Source organism: Homarus americanus, unplaced genomic scaffold (genome assembly GCF_018991925.1).
Source record: "Homarus americanus isolate GMGI-L3 unplaced genomic scaffold, GMGI_Hamer_2.0 scaffold40248, whole genome shotgun sequence".
NCBI lineage: Eukaryota > Metazoa > Arthropoda > Malacostraca > Decapoda > Nephropidae > Homarus > Homarus americanus.
Genome location: NW_024712526.1, coordinates 10,900,838 through 10,922,970, shown reverse-complemented (window position 1 = coordinate 10,922,970; position 22,133 = coordinate 10,900,838). Strand labels below are relative to the sequence as shown.

Sequence of the window (22,133 nt, the reverse complement as noted above, 5' to 3'; positions counted from 1 at the left end):
TTAATCATGAAAATGGAAATAAAAATTCCTTTAATAAAATGGCACCTCATCATTTATTATATTACACTTTGTATTATAGTTGTGGCCAGCTACAAGGCATCTTTCCTAACAACTTATTCCTTTATTTTTCAACAGAACCTTGACCCATCCCATGAGTGTGAATGGAATAAAAATAAATAGAAATGTTCTCAATGGAACCATTTTTATTGAAAAATTATGATCTTATTGCAATTGCCCTTAACACACTAATAAATCAGTTGTACACAAAAACAAATTCCATGGTTGAATAAACATGTTGAAATGGTCACTTAAGATTTCTAATTATAACAAATGAAAGGCTTGGTTAAGACCCGTCGTTACATCCATGATTAAGCTTCTGCCAAGTGTTATGTTATCTGGGACAAGGTGAGGAACATTGACAGCATTATTATAATGTCTGTCTTCATTTGTGTACTAAAAATAAAAGCCGTTATGAAAGAACTAGTCGAAGCTAAATGCAGACATTCGAGTGAATATTAGGCCAATTTTATGCCATTATTTACATTAACACCCCCCCTATCAGTGTGTGTTATACAACATGCCATCGTCTTCACTTAGTTGTAGTAACAATACTCCCTAAAGGAATTATTTCTTAGTCAGGAATATTTCCCCACTAGACAGCTGGCAACTGTTTTCTATTGCCACTGAACATTTATGTTAATAGAATGACATATCTTCCTGCACATGCAGTTTCATCATGTTAAAACCCCTACCCAATAATTATACTGAATCCTTAGTCTCCCATGGCACTGATAAATGCTAATTAATCTGCAAATGTGATGTATATAACCAACTTCCAACATACTACAGCATGTGAGGTATCCACTATCATTTAAAATGTTTTATCTATTAGATTCAAACTTTACATAGTACAAACTATTACAGCCATTTTTTTTTTTCATTATCATCAAGTTCAACTCATAAATATAGATAATCAATACATATACTCGCTGTCCTCACTCAACACACCCTTTCACACTTCAATAACATAGATTACTATCTTTGTGAAGGAAACTTTAGCTACAGCTCCACCTGGCTGATGAACGCTACCACATGCTCACTCACACTACTACTGTTCTAAACTACTGTACTGTACTCACACACCACTTCTTCCACCCAATCTCCAACGCCTTCTCTTATCACACACACACATGCATTTCTAAATAATAACAAAAATCTAACTCCTACTCACAAATTCTATGCAGTATTCCTTACTTCTGATGTGTATTCCTATAGGCATGCATGTGTTCTGCCATAATGTAGTGGTGCTTGGAGACAAATGGATCTTCTGCTTTACCAATTTTTGAGAAGTAAAAATGCAAAAAGTTACTAAGACAACAAGAGTTCCTTTCAGAAATACAGAGATACAGCATAAAAATCTGAGGACACTCCTCTATTCAAATACCATTCACATTTGAGGAACCCAAGAACAGGCAATGAAGACATCTTATCCATGAATCTTGCTGGTGCATGACACCGAAATTGAGGATATGCTATACCAAGTGTAAGATGCTAGTTGTGCTCAACAGTTATGACTGTTACAGTCCTGAATGACAAGTATATAAGTATATAAAGCAATAGAGACTTTAAACATCCACACAAAACCTTCTTAGTGTGTGGGAAAATATATTGGAGTAGTTTGGGGCATATGAATGATTAATGAAGTGTGATATTCTGGTTCCAGGTGTATTATTCTTGTTTAAAAATAAAGCACAACATAATACTAAAAGCAAGAAAACAATAAAATATGGACTTTATCTTCAACGACTGAAGCTTTTTCTTTAAATTAGTTTTAAGTTTTTCTGAGTACAGTACTGTATACAGTATATATATATACTTATCCTTTATAATAATCTTTTACTTTATAAACCCTTACAAAATGGAAGGGAAAGACTACATTCCAACAGTTTCCAGTTAATCATAATTCAAAGACCTTAAGCTACTGTAACAGTTTATAAAAGTTTAGTGTTGAACTTTCTGGAACTAAACACCGACTGGTATGAAAACCTCCAGACAATGTTGTGAAAATTTAAGACTTCCTTCATCAATGCTTTTCAAATTCCTGACTCCACTTTTATTATGGCTCTAAATCCACCTGCTACTCCATTTGTTTGAGGAGTATATTCAAGATCCAAGATTTTCCACACAATCTGACCTTACCTGGCATGGTCCATGGATAATTTCCATTGACTTATGAAAGGGAGTCCACTGGAAATATATTTCCCAATATAATCTAGCTCTCACTGGTGCAGGGCAGGAGGCACCACAGCCCAAGTGTTCTTAAGCCAAGTACTGGTGTCCACACTCCCACACCTTCAGCTCCTAACTCTTACTCCTCACTCACTAAGACTCAAGTGTCTGGTGGAGTCTCATTATTACCACTCCCCTTCTCCTGTAGCTTTCTGAAAGACATAATCCTTCCCTCTGAGGTTCATGATGCCATCCTTCAAGGTGAACTTCCATTTATTCCTCACTCGAGTTATCTGCCAAAACGAAAAAAAAGAATAAATAATTATGATGGTAGCAAATTTTAAATTACAGTATTACAAAACAAAAAAGTGGTGGATATATAGAGAGATGGGGACACAAAAATATGCCCAGCATTTTAGAATTCCTCATGTGGTAATGGAGGGTTTCAGGCAAGTGTTTGTTTCAGCTTTGGTTGAGAGACTACTTCTTCAAGTGTCTCTTTTCTGGTACATATTTTATGTAATGTGTAGTATACTTGAATATGCAATACACTGTAAAATCTAGAACTACAAAGTACTATATACATTTTATGTTCTTATTATAGTTTATATAGCCTATGCATATTATACATTGATATTTCATAACTTAATAATTATTATGAATACTGACAACATACCCGACAGCATAACAAGAATTGAAATTTTGGATTTTGACAGACAGACAGACAGACCTGAGTCATAGAGCTACTGTCATACCAGCAGTGTGTGTGTGATGAAACTCACCTTGTCATACTGGCACACCACAACATTGTCAGTATCAAACATATCTGAGGTATCATCTTCACTAACATCATCATCAGTGTTGAGAGGCTCCTGGAAAAGAAGACTTTCTTAGCCACTTCATACACACACTACAGTTACATTCAAACTGTAATCCCTATTCCTCCAAAAGTATTTAAAAAAAAAAAACACTAATTAATTCAACAGTGGTCACTTCTACTGAGGTAATTTTTTCACCAAGAACATCAAGACTGGAGGAAGATGCTTATGTACAGTATTTACAATGGTGTATACATGGTATTCTGGAGATATTGAATTCATATATCAAATTTTGTTATTAGTAAGATGAATTACTTATATTGAGTGCAATTTGGATATAAACTTTTCAATTTTGGTTAAAGCCATTCAGTAATGAAAAGTAGACAATTTATTTTCGACATGCGAGGTTAAATTTTAAGCAATTTGACTGATATGTCATGAGCCAGCACCTGACATCCGCCATCAGCTCACGACCAAGCACAGCATCACATGTATACAGTAATATTTATTACGTGACTACAACTAATTTCAAATGTACAACTTTGGATAAGATGAATAACTTATTACTACCATGCTATTGTACTATTCCAGATGATACTAAATGTTACATAATACTTCCTTGAGATAAATGTATAGTATATATCAGGTGCCTCATAGAGAGCTCAACTGGCTCAGTCATGTTAATATTGTTATTATTATCCACTCTGTATCTGTATTTTTCTGGCTAAATAAACTGTTACAATTCAATTCAATTCAGTAAATAAATGGAGAGATTTATTGTTGAGATGGACATTGACTTGATAACAATAGAGATAGACACACACACACAAGTGTTTCTCAACTGCAACATCCTCACCTCCTCTGGTCCATCACCTTCATCCTCATCCTCTTCACCATCCAGCGACTTTTTGTCATCCTCCTCATCCTTGTCATCATCATCATCATCGTCGTCATCCGAGATCTCCGATGAGCTGTCTCCAGTACCGTAGGCACCATCAACCTGTTACAGCATGCTTGTACTGTATATACACTTCTCCTTTCATTTAAATACATACGCAGGTAACCCTCCCTTGAAATTAGGTCAAAATTCGGTTTAGCCATAACTTTACTCACTGGGGAGTAAGAAAACTGGAGATTTTGTGCAGTTTAGTGATCTTCATTTCTTGTAAACAAACTTGGGAGTAGACAACATGCAGTGTGATATTAGTAATGGTGGTAATGATGGTAGTTTAGACATTAGGAGAGGCAATAATGGTGATGGGACTGGTTAGAGTTTGTTTATACTAGAACGCACAAGGAATTACGGTAATACTTACGGGCATTTCTGAGGCTACTAAAATTTGTAACTGTTAGTAAGCCGCATCCCCACTTATTCCTCATTTAGTGATAATTTCGCTTAACATTAGGTCTTCAGGAACGCAACCCTTGGTTAAACGAGGGATACCTATACTGTATGATGTTTCAATGGATTTTCTCCTTGATTCCTTAAGTGGTTGCAGAAATTGGTTAACTTGCTCAAAGGTTTAAGACATAATACTCAAGGGGTTAAGATGATACTCAAGGGGTCAAGATATAATACTCTGGGGTAAGTCATTATACTCGAGGGGTTAAATTCATAATTTCTACTTAAAATAAGTCTTTTTAAAAGTTCCAAGCTTCTCTGTAATTCAGTCATGATTTCCTTACATGCAAATCACTCCTAACTGCTTTACTACCACCTGCAACCAACAGTCACCTCACAACTGCCGGGGAAACTTATAAGTCCCTAGAGAAGTATAGTGCAAATAGGTAAACTCAACACTAACCTGAGTAGCTTTTAGCCTTTCATACAGTATCGTGTCCATTATACTCCTATCTGCAGAGACAGTAGGCTGGATGTTGTGGCTACTGGATGTGGCTCCTGGCTGGGAAGGGCGGGTGGCTGTCTTTTTGATGCTCTTGGGAGGCATCCCCAATGGCTCATCATTAGGTCCATCCACCTGCACACCAAGAGTGATTGTTTGGAATCAATTAGTTATACATTATTCAAAGTCTACAGAGTACATACAGTATACTGGGGTGATGGTGGACAATTTTTGAGGTTTTTTGGAGCTACAAGCCTTGATTGCAGGCTAAAAGCACACGCTGGGTAAGATTTAGGTACTTTGAATAGGCTACTCTTATGTACAGAAAAAATCTGCAAACATCATACCTTTCTTGTGGAGAAAGGATTTTTAGTTGTCCAAAGTCAACCTGAGGCCGAGGTGACTTTGGACAGCCCATAGTACCAGTGTTAATTCAATGGTTGTGGTGGTTAGAGCCTTCCTGGACAATATGGGGGTGACTTTGGACATTAAAAAAATATGCAAGAATCTGCACCAATAAATAAGTAGGAAGAGCAAATACTTTTGGAAGTAGTTTTATTACATGATATTAACAAGCAATTTGGTTGTATTAGGAGTTTATATACAGTATAAAGATTATGCATTAGTATAAACAGCACAGCAAGAGTAATAATAAAAGGCCACCAAGAAAAAATGTGGCAAGGCTGTAAATAAGCACCATTTTTAAGGTATTTTTGGGTAGAAAATGTATGTTTACCTGCATTATATACCTTGATGACTGTATATAGCTCTACTTTCAGCATGACTACATAAAAATATAAAAGAATATGGAATTATCTGAACACATTAAAGGATTCAACCTCACTTATATGCACCATTCCCTCTAATAAGGACATTTTGTCCAAAAGTCACCCACTTTGTTAATAATTTTTCCATATCAACATTCAAGTGTCATTTTCAGATACAGTATTTAAAATTCACCAAGAGCCCCCAGATTGTTTATAAACTTTCAAGATACAAATTTTTTTAATATTTTTCACTGATATATGTTCCTCTATTTACTTTGATATGTTTGCAGCAGAGAAAGTCTGTCAACATATGAATTTGTTTGAAACAAAATTGACTGAATATTGACTTCCATTTATTAAATAAACAGTTTCTAGTAGCTTAAGACAATAGCATGTAAAATACACAGTTTTAGCAACATTTTGGTACCAAACATGCTCTGCTTGGTGCAACTATTTACGAGCTGTCACCACGGCATTTTTATTTATTTTTTGGTCCCAACTCGCCCCATGTCCCAAGTCACCCCGGTTTACGGTACTGTTCACCCTTCCACACATTCATGCCATGGTGGTGGTCACAGGGCTGTTTTAGCTCCCTAAAATCTTTTAAATCTTTTTCTCTCAGTAGTGGGAGATACATACTGTACCCCAAAAAGATAACTCCATCAATCATTGTGATCTTGACACAGTTTTACAGCTTCTTACATAAATACTTCCCTGTTAAAGCTCAATTTAATGAAAGGATAAAACAAACATGGAAAGAGAAGACCAGAGGAGGACTGGTCCTACAGTACCTGGGTGGTGGCAAGTTGGCTGTACTGTTGTAGCTGTGGGGGCAGGTTAATTCCATTATTCTCTAAGGCAGTGTTCAACTTACGCTGGATTATCTCAGCAGCCCGACAAGCCTGTGAGGGATAACAATCATATTAAACAAAACTGTTCTTCAATTATTATCAGACAGCACAGAACAAAGGTGGTGCAGGAGTCACAGATATTTACTGCTGAAACCATCATAAGCACCTCTTGTATGAGTCTCGATAGTCTAACATAATCACAAGTATTTAACACTGGTGCCAGGTGCTGTAACACATTCATCTCCAGATAACATCCTCTACCTTTAAATAAAAAGTTCAGCCTAACACTAACTCTGTCTCCATTATCTCCTTCCTTTCTTTGTTATTCATAAATAATTCAGTTAATTTCCCTGCAAGATCCTCCTCTTTATTTCACCCTCCTATCCATAACTGTGACACACATTCTTGTACAGTACACCTTTCATATATTTATACACGTGGTGCTCCTATCCCTCACTATGTATTATCTCTACCCCACCTCCTGTACTTTATTACCTCCAAGGAGAATGTTTGAGCAGCTGTTGGTGAGCTGAGGATGGCTTGTAGCTGCTGGCCGGCAACACCATTAGCCAGTGCTGATGATGGCACATGGATGGTGATGGTCTTTGGCACTCCCCCGGCCTGCTGAGCTGGCACTGTGATCTGAACCGGCACTAAGTTTGCTACTAACTGTGCTGGTGCAGCTGAAAATGTGATACAAGACATTTTGTTAGAAGTTTGTACTAAAAATAGAGCTCTCGAGAATCTGCTGGATCTTGGTTCAATGGAAGATCAATTAACCCAATACCAGTATGGCAATTTCATTCATTTCATAAAAGAAACAAACATTTGAAAACATAACATGGAACATTACATATGATTTCTGACTATTTTTTTTCTTACACATCGGACTCTTTCTGATCACCCTATGTCTGTCTTCACTGCAAGAAGTTTAGATTCAGTTAACACAGTATCAAGAATTCTGTTCAGTGGTGGAAAGGTATAATGAACTATCTAGGAATGTTAAGAAAAATGTAAGGAAAGCAAAGAGACTATGAAAGAAAAATGTAAGGAAAGCAAAGAGAGACTATGAAGTCAAAATAGCAAGAGAATCCAAGGCGAATCCCAAGGGATTTTTCCAGGTACATAGAACAAAAGTCAAGGACAAAGTTGGGCCTTTAAAGTCAGGGAGGGGAGAAGTGATAAATGGCGGTGGAGAAATAAGCAAAGCATTGAACAACTACTTCTTATCAGTTTTCACAGAAGAAATTTGCGAGGAAATTCCAGAGGTGGAACTGATATTTAGGGGAAAGGAAGAAGATAAATTAAAGAATATCACTATCAGAAAAGAGGATGTTCTTAAGAAGATAAATAAACTAAAGAAGACAAAATCCCCAGGGCCGAATGCAATTTTCCCTCAAGTCTTGAAAGAGTGTAGGGAACAGATTAGCAGACCCCTTGTAAATTTATTTACAAAATCATTAGACACCGGAGTTGTGCCAGACTTGTGGAAACAGGCAAATGTAGTACCCATATTCAAAAAAGGAGACAGAGCATCAGCGTCAAATTACCGGCCGATCAGTTTGACGTCAGTAGTGGGGAAATTTCTTGAATCAATTATAGCAGATAGCATCCTATCGCATCTAGAGAAAAGCAAATTAATCTACGACTCTCAACATGGGTTTACAAAGGGAAAATCTTGTCTAACAAATCTGCTGACGTTTTTTTAGGAGAGTCTTCGAGGTAGTAGATAATGACGAAAATTACGATGTTATTTACTTAGACTTTAGCCAAGCATTTGACAGAGTACCGCATCAGAGGCTTCTGAGAAAAATTAAGGCTCATGGTATCGAGGAGAAAGTTTTAAATTGGATAAAATCATGGCTCACCGATAGAATGCAGAGGGTCAGCGTAGATGATGTTAAATCTGAGTGGGGCCGTGTAACCAGTGGGGTTCCCCAGGGGTCAGTACTAGGCCCACTCTTGTTCATAATCTACATAAACGATCTAGATACTGGGATCAGCAGTGACATAAGCAAGTTTGCGGATGACACCAAAATAGGGCAGCAGATTAATTCAGGGCAGGATGCAAATGCATTACAGGAGGATCTAAATAAACTGCAGGGGTGGTCTGAAAAATGGCAAATGAAATTCAACACCAGCAAGTGCAGCGTACTTAATATTGGAAGAACAAATACTGACAATGTATACAGCCTTAACAACATCAACCTAGAGAAGTCGACTTGTGAAAGAGACCTTGGGGTACTTGTAAGCCCGGACCTACGGCCTAGAAAACAGTGCGTTAATGTTCGAAATAAGGCAAACAGAGTATTGGGTTTTATATCTAGAAGTGTAAGTAATAAGAGTGCAGAGGTCTTATTGCAACTATATCTTGCGCTAGTCAGGCCGCACCTCGATTATGCGGTTCAGTTCTGGTGCCCCTATTATAGAATGGATATAAATTCACTAGAGTCGGTGCAGCGAAGAATGACGAAAATGATTCCGGGACTTAGAAACCTTCCATATCAGGATAGGTTAAAGAAACTTAACTTGCATTCCCTAGAAAGACGAAGAGTGCGGGGAGATGATAGAAGTATTTAAGTGGGTGAATGGAATCAATAAAGGGGATATATATAAAGTTCTTATAATATCCGAGCAGGATAGGACTCGGAGCAACGGATTTAAGTTGGATAAGTTTAGGTGGGAGATAGGAAGAGACTGGTTCACAAATAGGGTGGTGGACGAGTGGAACAAGCTTAGCAACTTTGTAGTAAGTGCTGGAACACTGGAAAGTTTTAAAAGGAGGCTAGATAGATTCATGGATGATAGAGAGTGGAAGTAACTCTCGACAGGAGCTGCCATGCACAGGCCAACCGGCTTATTGCAGACTCCTTATTTTCTTAAGTTCTTATGTGAAAGACAATGCTGAACAAACCTTATACAATCTTCATACTGTATCATACCTGGTTGTGATTGTGTTTGCTGATGTTGTTGTTGCTGCTGCTGTTGTTGTTGCTGCTGCTGCTGTTGTTGCTGCTGCTGTTGTTGTTGTTGCTGTTGTTGTTGTTGTTGCTGCTGCTGTTGTTGTTGCTGTTGTTGTTGTTGTTGCTGCTGCTGCTGCTGTTGTTGCTGCTGATGCTGTTGCTGCTGGTGAGAGGACGCTGAACCAGGCTCAGAGTTATCTATCACATTCATTCGCTGTAACTTCTGCTCCCACAACTGACGCAGCTCTGTCAGCACCTGCTCATCTATGCCTTCATCCAGGAAACTTTCTCGTACGCCAGATATAACGTCCTCAATCACTCCATTATACACCCTGGACTGGAGTTACAAGAATGTGGGTTACAAGTTGAGGTCCCCAAGATCCTTTACAATTTCTTATCAGACTGGTAAGTACCTCAACATGGTTAACAAGACACTATAGAATATTTAATGAGCTTGGACAACAATGATGTCAAGTATTGGGCATGTACTGGCTCCAGAATGTATCTGTACTGTACCTGTGCCAGTGTTGGTCAACTCGTTTTGAATGAGCACACGCTAAGTGCCGTCACGACACCCTCTGGCAGATTGTGAACTCTTTGAATCATCTGTCAGAGAGCATTGTGATGGAACAGTGTGAGCTCATTCAAGACCAGACATGACCAACAATGGCACAGGTACAGTACAGATACATTCTGGAGCCAGTACATGCCCAGTAATTGCCAACAGTGTATAGCAAAGACGTGACCAATCGGATAAGCCGAGTGACATTTGCTTATACAAAAAATGGTGAGCCCTAATATAAAGTAGTATACCAACTGTATATGCATTATTTTACTTCATTTAGAAATTTGTTAGGCTCAGACATCAGCAATGTAATTTACATGTGTACAGTACCAGTATAGTTTTTTGTTCAAATATCATAAGGTTTGAGCTCCTTAAAAATATTTACAATACAAAATTGTTTAGCGAAGTTAATAACCAGCTGCAGAAAATGTTATGTGAAGTAAGGGAAAGACCAACACTGATATTTTCCCTCGAGAATCTCACAAATATTTGCTCGAGTGTGTACATTAACCCCTCTGTTGAAACAAGGAAAGATGTCACTATGAATTAACTTAACCTACAAAGTGTGGAGCATCACTATAAGAGGATTTTCATGCTGCTTAAGGACAATTGCTTTGGTGACTTTCATTTCAAACAGCCTCCCTATTCCCTCAGGATTGACACTGGGGACAACTGTCAAGCACTGCATGCCCCACAGGTGCAAGTAGATACTGTATAAGTAAGAAGACAGTTCGTGACAGGACAGGTAAAGACAATGGGAACCAGGGGTTCAAACCCCAGGGTCAGCAAGTAGTTTGCTGACATGCAATTACTGCAAGGAGATGGTGTCTAGGACGGATTGTGGGGGTCTGACCACAACAAAGTTTAGGACGCTGCAGAAGGCGGTAAAGCACGAAGGCTGTTGCTGGTATTGCCCTGGCTGCCTAACCAAATTAAACGAGACTATTGCAAATCATAAGGAAACGAAAAACTTACGGACGAAAATAGATGAAGCTGGATCCTTGTTGGTTGACAAACTAGAGCAAGTTGGGAAAGAGATCCTCGATAAGACTGAGGAAGTAACTGAGAATGGAGGGAGTAGTGACGGAAAGTAATGCAGGATCCAAACAGGTCCTTCAACATCTAAGGACTCTGAAGAAGTGTGCTGAAGAGATGGCAACTAGCAGACCTACTGATAGGGGAGAGGAGGAACAACAGGAACTTTTCAAGCACAGAAACAACATAATAGTGTTTGGAGTCCCCGAGAGCCAGTTGAAAGAAGCTAAGAGTAGGAAAACACACGATAAGATAAATTTTGAGAATATTTGTACAGAGGCTGTGAATATAAACAGTGCGGCTGCCGTACTTAGGCAGCAAACCTGCCACTCTTCGAGGATTAAGAGGTTAGTGAGTCTGGGCTGGGTCTTTATGGAGAACACCTCTACCACCAAATGTTTACAATTTATTTATTTTTTTCACAATGTTTTTTTAAATATAGTAAGTATTTAGGAGGTGATATTTACTCGAACCTAATATTACCTGACCTAACCAACCACACACACTTACCTAACCTTACCTAACTTCCTAACCAGGGGATGGACCCCTGGCCATATTAAACGGGAAGTACTTATTTTGATATCTGGTACTGTACCAATGAAATCAACTTTTCGAAGCATTATGGTGTAATTTTGTGTTTTTGAGATGTTAGTATGTACCGAGCGGGTCGGTTGTAAACAGCAACTTTTTGACAGCAAATAATAAATCCCTTCATGCACAAAGCACACATAGACATCATTTAAGTGTCATATGATCAGTTTTTCCTCGTGTATTACCCTGCAATATCTCTAATCCTTCATACCCAGCCTACTACAAGTGATTTATGATCCTTCTGGTGGTTGTGGTTTCTTCATAAATTACCCTTCATGGCATTGGCAACTGAAAAAATAAATAAAAACCCTACTGTATTACCATCCTCTCTTAGGGATTACGGGGAAACTTTCGTCTTGGCCCTCGACATCTCCAAAGCATTTGACAGGGTATGGCAAAAGCCTTTGCTTTCTAAACTTCCCTCTTATGGTTTCTCTCCCCCACTTTGTTCTCTAATTTCTAGTTTCCTAGCGAACTGATCCATGGCAGTTGTTGTCGAGGGATGGGCCTCTCGCTCTTTCTCTACCAATTGTGGTGTCCCACAGGGTTCTGTTCTTTCACCTACTCTCTCCCTTCTTTTTATCAATGATTTACTTCACACTACAACTAATTCTATCCATTCTTATGCTGATGATTCTATTCTTCATTCATCTTAACACATTTTCCCCTTCCCCCTAATTCTCAAATTAGACTTGTTTCTAGAGCCGATATCATTACATCTATCAATGCGGATCAGTGCAGCATCTCCAAATGGGGAGGTAGAAACTTGGTTAAATTCAAGAGTAATAAAACTCAGTATTTACCAATTACACTTTCCAGATTAGATGATCTCCCAAGTGGTATCGAGGCCTCTGTCTGCTGAGGGGGCTTTTCCCACGCCCAGGGCAGTTTGTTTTTCAGCATGTCGTGTGAAGGTTGTCGCCGATCTTACACGGACGTAATTTGTGAATTTGGGGGTAAAGACAACGAGATCCTTCAATTGTTTAAAGATCACGGCATTGTTCCTTTACATACTGTTTATTTTCTTGCATTATTTTGATCAGTGAGTTCTGATATGATAATCATTCATTGTGGATCCCGCCAACACAGTAAATCACACCTCCGCCCGGGATGCATAGCGTCGATGCGGCCGTATCATATCATGTCCAGAAAATGCCTCAAATTCCACCATATCATAGTAAGTTCTTTGTTTAAAATACCTGGGGGTCCGGTAAGGTCAGGTAGGTTTGTTTGGTTAGGTCTGTTTTTCATACCCACAAAAGTTAAGTAACTTTACTTTTAAATTATCCAATTTTTAACTGTTTCCACAAACTACAACAGTGTCCACTATACTATAACAGTGAAAATATGGTGCTTTTATATACAGGAGCTACCCTACTTATGAACATTCCAGTTACGAACTTTCAGAGATACGAACAAACCTGTCCGTATGTCCAATTGCCTATTTGAAAACCGCGCCGGGCCATAAGTTCAACCGCCATGCAACAGATGGCATTGGCTGTTCAGCGTCACCCTGTGTCCCCAGTGCCATTGTTGTTGTCGTGTTCCTCTGCTGTCTCACGGTGTTGTGTTATTTGTGGTTTTGACGAATATTATTGAACCCAACATGTCTCGGAAGCGTAGAAGTGATCCCAGTGGTGATGGTGGTAGTAAGAAGCGTCTCACTATTACTGTACGTTGAAAACTACGGTGGACATTATAAAGCGTTGTGAAAGAGGTGAGAAAATTATAAGCATAGCAAATGCTCTTGGGATGAATCGTTCGACTGTTGAGACAATTTTGAAGGACAAAGAGCACATTATGCAACATATTAAAGGTTCTGTGCCAATGCATTCCACGATCATTACTAAACAAGAGACTCGGTGATCGCAGAGATGGAAAAACTTTTGAGTGTGTGGCCGGAAGACCAGCATCAGCACCGCATGCCTATAAGCCTTAACTTAATTCAGCGGAAGGCTAAACATGGGGAGTGTTTATTTATTACTATACATGCTATTCATACATTAAAAATACCGTTGAAGTCTGGTAAGAAATACTGTCGAGTATTATTGGGGTATAGCTGTCTGTACAGCTTTTTTTTACAATGCTGTATACAGTATTCAGTATTGACAAGAGTAATGTTGGACTTACGAACAGACCTGAGGAACCTAACCAGTTCGTAAGTAGGGGAGCCCCTGTATTTATTTCAATAAATTTTGCTCGTGGGGCAGTCCTATAAAATTACCATGGAATTAAACAGAAAATGACTTAGCATGTGCTATCTCTGTTATTACATGTTTCCGACGGTAATGTAATATGGAATAAAAGAAAATTATCTTAAATTAGACGTCTTTTTCGAATATGATAAAAAGATTTGGGGTAGGATTGTTGCGTGAACTACTTTAAAAATACCGCATTTCCTCAGCAAAATTCATCCTGAAATTTAACAAGCTGATTGACATATTAACTGTCTTGGACTGTGGAGTCTCGCCTGGCCTTACTGACCTATACAGCTCATCACACAATATATAGTATATGTACCGTATAACAATAACTTGGATCTCTACTTAACTTTATTTCAATAATTAATAACAATAGTTTATATATATATATATATATATATATATATATATATATATATATATATATATATATATATATATATATATATATATATATATATATATGGGCATGCACTCTACGAAGAACAGGTACATACAGTACTGTACGTTATGTATACTTATAAATAATATAATAAGACAATTATCAGTATTGCTCAATCAGTTGGGTGTAAGATAGCAGAGTTTGGTGTTGTTAGCGACAATGCTGTGTGAGGAATATGTTTGTGCTGGTGGGTGTGTGTGTAATAAGGAAAGCAGCAGAGGCCGGGGAGGTGCAGCAGCAACAGGTCACGTCACCAAGCAGCTAGTCAAGCTATCCTCTACTAGAAGCTTCCGTGGCTGCCATGGCCTCGTCTTCCTGCTGGCCGGGACAACATCGCCTGCCTCCCCGTCCTCTTGCACCAGCACCCGGGTCCTGTACCACGGTCCAGGCCATGTTACTCACCACGCACGTCGCGCTTTGGGCCATCGTGTAACACAGATCCTACGTGGTCAGCAAAACTGGCTTCCTATGAAGCCGTGTCAGCGCGGCTGCGACGTTCTTTTATATGTGGCCTCACTCACCGCGACACCACCTATCTAGCAGTCCTCACCCATGACGGCCGCCCAGGACAAACCTCACTCACCCCACACCCCTTATTTCCATACCTGCCATATTTACTTAAAAATAACAGTGATTTTACTGTTTTATAAATGATTTCTATTTCTTAGAATAATAATAAATCCTTTTTCTAATTGCTCATAATAATATCATTGTTGGAAATTTCAACCTCGCTATAAAAAACGTTCATGATGTTTATGCAAGTATAAGCTTATTTCACACATATCCTTAGTAAATTTTTATTATAATTCAAAATTTATAACATAGATACAACTCTACTTCAACTATTTGGTGTAATTACAAAGGTATTCGTGTAAAAAAAATAAATCCTGTTTTTATTTTCTTTCGTATTTGGAGAGGTTTTCATCCTCCAGTGAGCGCGGTTTATTTAAATAGCACACTAATGTCATTCTTTCTACAATCTCGCTGTTTACTGATATGATCCATTACTCGAAATCAAAGCTTCACATTTAATTAACTTATAAAATAAAATATTTAAGAATATATTGGAAATGATGCATAGAATAATATCGCAGTAGCGCGTGTAGCTCAAGAACCCGTGAGAGATGCACATTTTATCACTGCTCACCGTACCACCAATACCCGTGATCATTTCTAACACGGATGACTCGGTTAAGTACATTTTAGGTTATCAGAAGTAATTTACCATAATAAAACGATTAACTCAGTTTATTATCATTAACAATGTAACGACAACGGTCGTACACGTCAGTTAACGCCAAAATCAAATGATTCATATTACGCTCCATAGCCCACAAAACATGTACCTCTGCTTTTATTCTGAGTCCTCCATCTGAGGAGTCCGTTTTCTCATCACTTCAAGACGCCTCAGTCCTCCGTTATCCCATTTTCTCTGACTTACTGAAACCAACCTCTCTATAAAATGAATTTGAATGTGAGAGAGAACACCTTTGTTTTGAGTCAACTTAGACATGTCTGTTTACAGTTGGAACATTCAAGATCCAGTGTGAGTGGGGTTGAACGCTTCAACTGTCCTTATTGTTAGTAAGACGTGTCAAGTAAGCGAGTGTTGAGTTTGCCAGTTAGAGTGGCGTATTTTAGGTCGTCCGTGGGGATATCCATGGGTTTCTGATCGCTACTGAAGTTATATTGTTTTGTCGCCCCGACATCAGAGAATCTGATGTTCATAGTTTAGTTAGTGTCAGTTGTCTATTTAAGAAAGTCATTCATCTTCTGAACAGTTCCTGTCAAACTCAAAATTCTCCCAGATTTAACGGCCGTTTGACCGGGGATGTGGTTTGCGGTCAGGTCAATAGAGTTGCGAACACATATATAACTTCAATTCACCTCTTTACTGACAAACTCAATCTCTGATTAAATCATAAATATAGATGTAGAAAATTAGCCTGATCTGTGACACTGACGGTCACAGCTAGGTGTCCAACGACTACTGTGAATAGAGGGTCTATTGTTAGTGAAATTTACCTTTCTAGTAGGAATATGCCCTCAGGCCCGGACATATGCAGGCGCGCGAGGGGAAATCACTCCTGTGATTTCTCCTCCACGTCTACAGACGCTGTTGTGGGGGTTAGCAACACTCCTGAGGTTCGGGAGCCGCCTATGGGCACGATGTCTCTCGAAAGACGTCTTTAAGGTGGCGAGATTAGAATCCCAGGGCGAGATTCCTTGGCAGACGCCACGAGTCAACTTTTCCCGGGCCAGGCGCTCCAAGGTAGCGAGCGAGCCTGTAAACAACTCTGGCCCACTGACTCCGTCATATGATCATGGTCTACCCACTGTTCTTGGTTATACTGTATGTATGGAGCCGTATTAATATCCATGCTTAGGGATGACTAGCAGAATTATAGTCATCCCAGGTTAAGTATTGAACCACTGAATGAGAGTTCAAGGTACCAGGTGGTTCCTTGCGAACTAACAGGAGGTATTGTATGTTACTATAATTGTGGAGTTAGTCCAATGTGTTATGTATTCATCTTTAGTAACCATGAACGAATAACCTGAGAGTATCATGCTCTAATCAAGAAGTGAAGAGGTAATGTGTTACTTGTTAAAGTAAGACCTGAGGGTCCAGTGATGGCTTGTGAATAATAGTACGGAATCTCATGTATCAAGGTAATGATATCCCAATTGTCTAATAAAGTAATGAGTATTTGGAGGTGTTGGATGAGGTAATAAGCTCTTGAAGTGTTTGATGATTTAATAAGTTAAATGCGGTTCTGTTTAGCCTGAGTGAATTTAAGATGCATCTTCTCCACTCACTTGTTAATAAATATTGAGTTAGTAATCTGAGTATCACCACTCTACTCCTTCTAAACATTGGTTCCCAGAAAATAATACTTACTCACGTGCCTAGACATCTACCCAACAACTTTCCATGAGTTATGTTATTTAATGAAAAGTCTGGGTGGTGGCAGCTACCCTTTGTAAGTATAAAAAGTGTTGTACAAAGAATAACATGGTTCCCCAGACTAACCCGTGTATAAGAAGGAATTAAACAAAGTATACTTCAGAAAGGAAAGAACATTGACTTGGAAAACATAAGTAGAGAAGCATAAGAGTTACTTGTATAAGAATATAAGGTATATAGAGATAAAGAACATATCAGAATATGAGCAAGAATACATAAGAATATATATATATATATATATATATATATATATATATATATATATATATATATATATATATATATATATATATATAAAGAATTGAAGAAGGATAAGTATATAAAACAGGGTACTCATTGGAAAGAGTATTACACAGAACATATAAGTATATGAATAAATAGAATACTAACAGGAAAGAATAGCTGGATGGTAAATTATTGAAAAGAGAAAACTCGGCCCGTTACAACAAGTCCCCTGACTGCACATCATCGTGTGTCATCTGGGCCCAAATGTTTGTAAACAAACTCTCGAGAAAATAGCTAATGCAGGAATGTATGTGTATTATAATACCAGTAACTCATTTTATATAGTTTATTAATGCAGTGAGTTCTTTTGTGGGTATTTTGGTCTCTATAGTGTTGTCCTGGACCAAGTCGGTATTATTATAGTTTCAGTCATCCGGGAAATCTTAGGAATCAGGATAGATTAGGTTAGATAGGATAACCAAACTATGTTTTTCCGATGGTTCTTTGTGTTTTGAACGATTTGGACCTTCTTATCTGCAAGAAATCACTTGGTTTGCATTTCTAAATACAGGGATGACCGAAACTAAAATTTTACCCAGGCGTCTTGGTCAGCATTTTGTTCTCATTTGTCTTCTGCAAATAAGCGAATCAATCTGTCCTTTATTTTTGTCGCAAATGAGCCGTTATGGAGATATTACCTTACCCCCCTCTCCCCCACAATTACAAACACTATTGGGCAGGGCTTTAAAGTAGAGGGAAAATGTGGGGTAAAATACTAAAAAAGAACACCTATGCTAATATATTTTGTTGAGCAGAAAAATATATAAGAAATATTTTTCTTCAGAATACAGCACATATAAGACACTATGGCAGCAACACGTCCTCTAGTCTTCGTGACAGGCAATGCCAAGAAACTGGAGGAAGTATTGGCGATACTGGGTGATTCCTTCCCCTTCAGGTAATATTCCTTGTAATCTTGATAGTTAATTGTAATGACACCTGCAGCCTGCTTCATAAAATTTATCTGGCAAAAAATTGGATAAATTATCGTTTTGGTCATGCAGCTAATTTTAGGATTTTAAGTTTTGAAATAAGTAGTTTAGGCAATTCTAAGACATATTTTAATCGATAAAAGGTTTTCAGAGGTTTGTTTGATGTTCATTTTAGTATTTTACGACACTTTCCCTCTACTTCAAATCCCTGCCCACTTTAAGCAAGTAATATTGTTGGTAATTTTATCGGTTAAAATACTATTAAAAAAATATAAATTTCCAATGCAAATGCCATAGAAGAAGAGGGTCTTTGAATTGTCTAAACTACCGATTCCAAAGCTTAAAATCCTAAAATTAGCTGGATGACCGAGACAATAATAATAATACCAGAAATTGCATCAGTGCTCCCCACAAATGGCTCTATTAAAGAGGAAAACTTACATACCATCTCAGCTTTGATACATCATCTTAATCTACGTAAAATAAAGTCTAATTTAGAATTTTCAAGTTTTCCCAGGGTGAAAACCCTTTATGGCCCGGATCATAACTTTGTACAGTATCCCAGATTTTTTTACAATCCCAATATTCTGTTATTTCTTCTATAGTCATATGTGCTTGTAAGTAAGATTTCCTGTATAAGGATAGTTTACTACTTTTTTTTCTATTTTGCATGCATCTTTTTTCTGCTGTTTGTTCTTAAAAATATCTCAACATCTCAAACTGTCTTATCCAACTTTCTTTTGGCAGATCATTGAAAAAGGGGGTCTGGATACTCCATTTGGTTCACCGACAGATGGTTGAAAAATATTGACCAATTTATTTAGGATAAACTGAAGATTAACCCCTAGCCTATTTTACATTATGATAATACACCCTTATGCTACCTGGGGGGGGGGGGATTACATTAGGTTAATTGCTAGGGTGGTCAATCTTAACACAAAATAAGCTGGGGGGCAAATCTTCAGATGTTCCATGTCTTTTCTTGATTTCTGACTTTTGTACGGTACTACACGCACTTGTTCTCACCAGAATTGAGAGTCGGAAGATAGACCTACCAGAGTACCAAGGTGAGGCAGATGATGTGAGTCGTGACAAGTGTAAAGCAGCAGGGGAGTTGATCAAGGCCCCAGTTATAGTGGAGGACACCTGCCTCTGTTTTAACGCTCTTGGTGGTCTTCCAGGTGTGTGGCTTAGCTCTCTCTTTTTTTTTTTCATGTACTTTACCATACATTATCTTTACTGTGGACCTGCTCGAAATCTTTTGTAGTCTACTTAGTTCCTCAGGTCCTAAAGCTTCAGGTGAGATGTGATTGAACTCTCTTCACTAACCTACCTCACCACATGCTCCTTTGTCACTACTGTACTATTTTTGAATGATTCATAGATCTGACTAAAATTTTAAATGGTTTCCTCACCCAATATCTCTATCTTACCTTCACCCTTTATCCTGTTTCTTGAATTCTCCCATTTTTACCCAGTTTTGGTTGTCTTTCTCTAAGTAACACAAACTTTGATACCTCATTCTGCATAGTAGGATTTCCTGGTTTCACTTTTCCTTTTGTAACTACAGTAACTCTCCCAAGTAATGCATTTGTTTTCCTACCAAACACCACTATAGTACTTATCTCCCTTACATCTCTCTCTATATAATCATGTTTGTATATCACTGATTCTGGATATAGTATCTGAATTCCTAAATTTCATCTAATTCTTCATTACAAATTTACTTTAAAAATCTTTATTCAGAAACAGTTGAAGTAAAATTATTTCCTTTAGCCACGAGCATTATAATGAATATAAAGGTAGAGCCTAAACTAGATATTAAACGAAGGTTAAGTTGGTGCTTTACCTTGATATTAATACTGTATAAAAGTGGTGCATAACAAAGTCTTGATATTGTTTAAAGCAAAATTACTCACATGTATACTGTCTCTGTAATGGTGAGTGTTTGAGGAGATAAATTTTTCATGTTGTGGCTTCATTTTCTCAAGCTTTTTAACATTCCCCAGGACAGGGTACTGATTCTGCTTGTTTAAACTATTTCCAGGTCCCTATATCAAATGGTTTTTAGAAAAGCTGAAGCCTGGTGGCCTCCACAAGCTGTTGGCGGGTTTTGAAGATAAGGTGAGTCATAACATATGGGAAGATGCACACATTCAAGGTCTTTTAATTGGTAGTTCTTCATTAAACAGTATTCATCATAGTGAGGACTCATCTCTCAGTCAGAACGGCACAAGTTTACACAATATGGAATGAGATATTTCTTTCAGGTATACAGTATAATACTGTACTCTTCATGTTGTGATGCAGGATTAGTTTGAACCCACTGTACAAACTCTGCTTTATTTTTGTTTATGCTCTTACTGCACCGTGCCCAAGCCTTCGTTTGTCAGAGACTGGAACCTTTGCGGTAGGTACAGTACTGTATGTAGTTTCATTTTCAGATAAAGGATTTTTAGGGCCAGAAAGGGATATTATCTTCAAGATATAAAGACATCTAGATAAAAAGATAAATTTCTTTACAGTCTGCAGAAGCAGTGTGTACATTTGCATTTTCCTCTGGTGACCCAAAAGATGAGGTGCTTCTATTCCAAGGGCGTACCCAAGGCACCATTGTGGAGCCCCGGGGTGACAACAAGTTTGGCTGGGATCCCTGCTTTCAACCCAAAGGTAAGTCTTCGCCCATGGAATCTCACTACTTAAGAACATCAGTAAGCTGTATATTGATGTTCCTATAGCTTTAATATGGAAGTTATCATAAGGGATCACCTGAAGATAAGACACCACAGCTTATTTCAGAGGAAGATTGACCACCCTAACACTAATGTAACTCCCCCAGGAAGAATTAGGGTATCTAATCTTTAAAAAACTGCCTGGATGTGTTGCAGTTTACCTTTTCTTATTCTGCCTGTTAGCTTTCTATAGTTTTGTATGTAATTTTCACAACAAAGAATTTTACTACAGGTATACTGTGTAGTATATATTTTCTACTCACTTCCATCTTATACCATTTAATGTAGTATATCTTCTCATTTGAAGTAGTATCATAAGCAAATCCAAACACTTCTAACAATTTTTTTTTCATGTTTACAATGCTATTCTTGTTTATATCAGGTGCTCAGACAAATGGTGATCTTGGGCTGTAGCTTTGCTAATAATGACCTCACTAGTTTTAGATCAGATCTCATGTGAATAGTTTTCCTTTCATTACCAGGTTTTGTATTTGAATTAAATATAAGAACAGTTATCCTACTTGTGGGGTACCTCATTAAAATTGACCTGGCATAAATTTCTTTCACATCAGGTTACAACCAGACATTCGCCGAGTTAGACAGTAGTGTCAAGAACAGTATTTCTCATCGTCGTCGGGCCCTGGATGCCCTCCGGGATTACTTCACCAATGAGGAAGGAAGAAAGTTACTCGTTAAAAAACTAAAACTTGCAGAAAGTAATGATAGTTAATGTGATTTAAAAACAACATTATTTAAAGACATACCAGAGATAAAGTTTTTATCATTACAGTGCTGTATTAAATTTCCAGGAAATATACTTGAAATATAATGATAATGAAGAGTTTCTGTATTTGACTTTATGATAATTCTATACTGTATTGGTTAAGAAAGAGTTTATTATGATCATTAT

At 37.9% G+C, this 22,133-nt stretch overlaps 2 protein-coding genes across 4 annotated transcripts; one reads left to right on the top strand and one right to left on the bottom strand.

The window, feature by feature from the left end:
* Positions 1–34: 34 nt before the first annotated feature.
* LOC121862927 (transcription initiation factor IIA subunit 1-like) lies at positions 35–14,859 on the bottom strand. The gene is made up of 8 exons (XM_042361361.1): positions 14,709–14,859; positions 9,452–9,809; positions 7,005–7,192; positions 6,450–6,560; positions 4,853–5,026; positions 3,904–4,047; positions 3,012–3,101; positions 35–2,522 (listed from the first exon to the last, which is right to left on the bottom strand). The coding sequence occupies exons 1-8, from the start codon at positions 14,730–14,732 to the stop codon at positions 2,415–2,417; spliced, it is 1,197 nt and encodes a 398-aa protein (XP_042217295.1). The 5' UTR covers positions 14,733–14,859; the 3' UTR covers positions 35–2,414.
* Positions 14,860–16,601: 1,742 nt separating this feature from the next.
* LOC121862856 (inosine triphosphate pyrophosphatase-like) lies at positions 16,602–22,058 on the top strand. Of its 3 annotated transcripts, none has more exons than XM_042361200.1 (6): positions 16,602–16,659; positions 18,344–18,457; positions 19,521–19,672; positions 20,539–20,615; positions 21,017–21,161; positions 21,796–22,058. In XM_042361200.1, the coding sequence occupies exons 2-6, from the start codon at positions 18,366–18,368 to the stop codon at positions 21,951–21,953; spliced, it is 624 nt and encodes a 207-aa protein (XP_042217134.1). In that variant the 5' UTR covers positions 16,602–16,659; positions 18,344–18,365; the 3' UTR covers positions 21,954–22,058. The 3 variants fall into 3 exon arrangements, with proteins under 3 accessions (XP_042217134.1, XP_042217142.1, XP_042217123.1); XM_042361208.1 differs by lacking the exon at positions 16,602–16,659 and adding an exon at positions 16,727–16,788; XM_042361189.1 differs by lacking the exon at positions 16,602–16,659 and adding an exon at positions 17,669–17,806.
* Positions 22,059–22,133: the final 75 nt, after the last annotated feature.

Coding starts and splice junctions, on each gene's coding strand:
- LOC121862856 (XM_042361200.1), top strand. CDS start 18,366: ATGGCAGCAACACGTCCTCTAGTCTTCGTGACAGGCAATGCCAAGAAA. Junction 19,673..20,538: donor CGCTCTTGGTGGTCTTCCAG/GTGTGTGGCTTA, acceptor AACTATTTCCAG/GTCCCTATATCAAATGGTTT. Junction 21,162..21,795: donor TCCCTGCTTTCAACCCAAAG/GTAAGTCTTCGC, acceptor CTTTCACATCAG/GTTACAACCAGACATTCGCC.
- LOC121862927 (XM_042361361.1), bottom strand. CDS start 14,732: ATGGCCCAAAGCGCGACGTGCGTG. Junction 6,561..7,004: donor CTCAAACATTCTCCTTGGAG/GTAATAAAGTAC, acceptor TATCCCTCACAG/GCTTGTCGGGCTGCTGAGAT. Junction 3,102..3,903: donor AAGGTGATGGACCAGAGGAG/GTGAGGATGTTG, acceptor CTTCTTTTCCAG/GAGCCTCTCAACACTGATGA.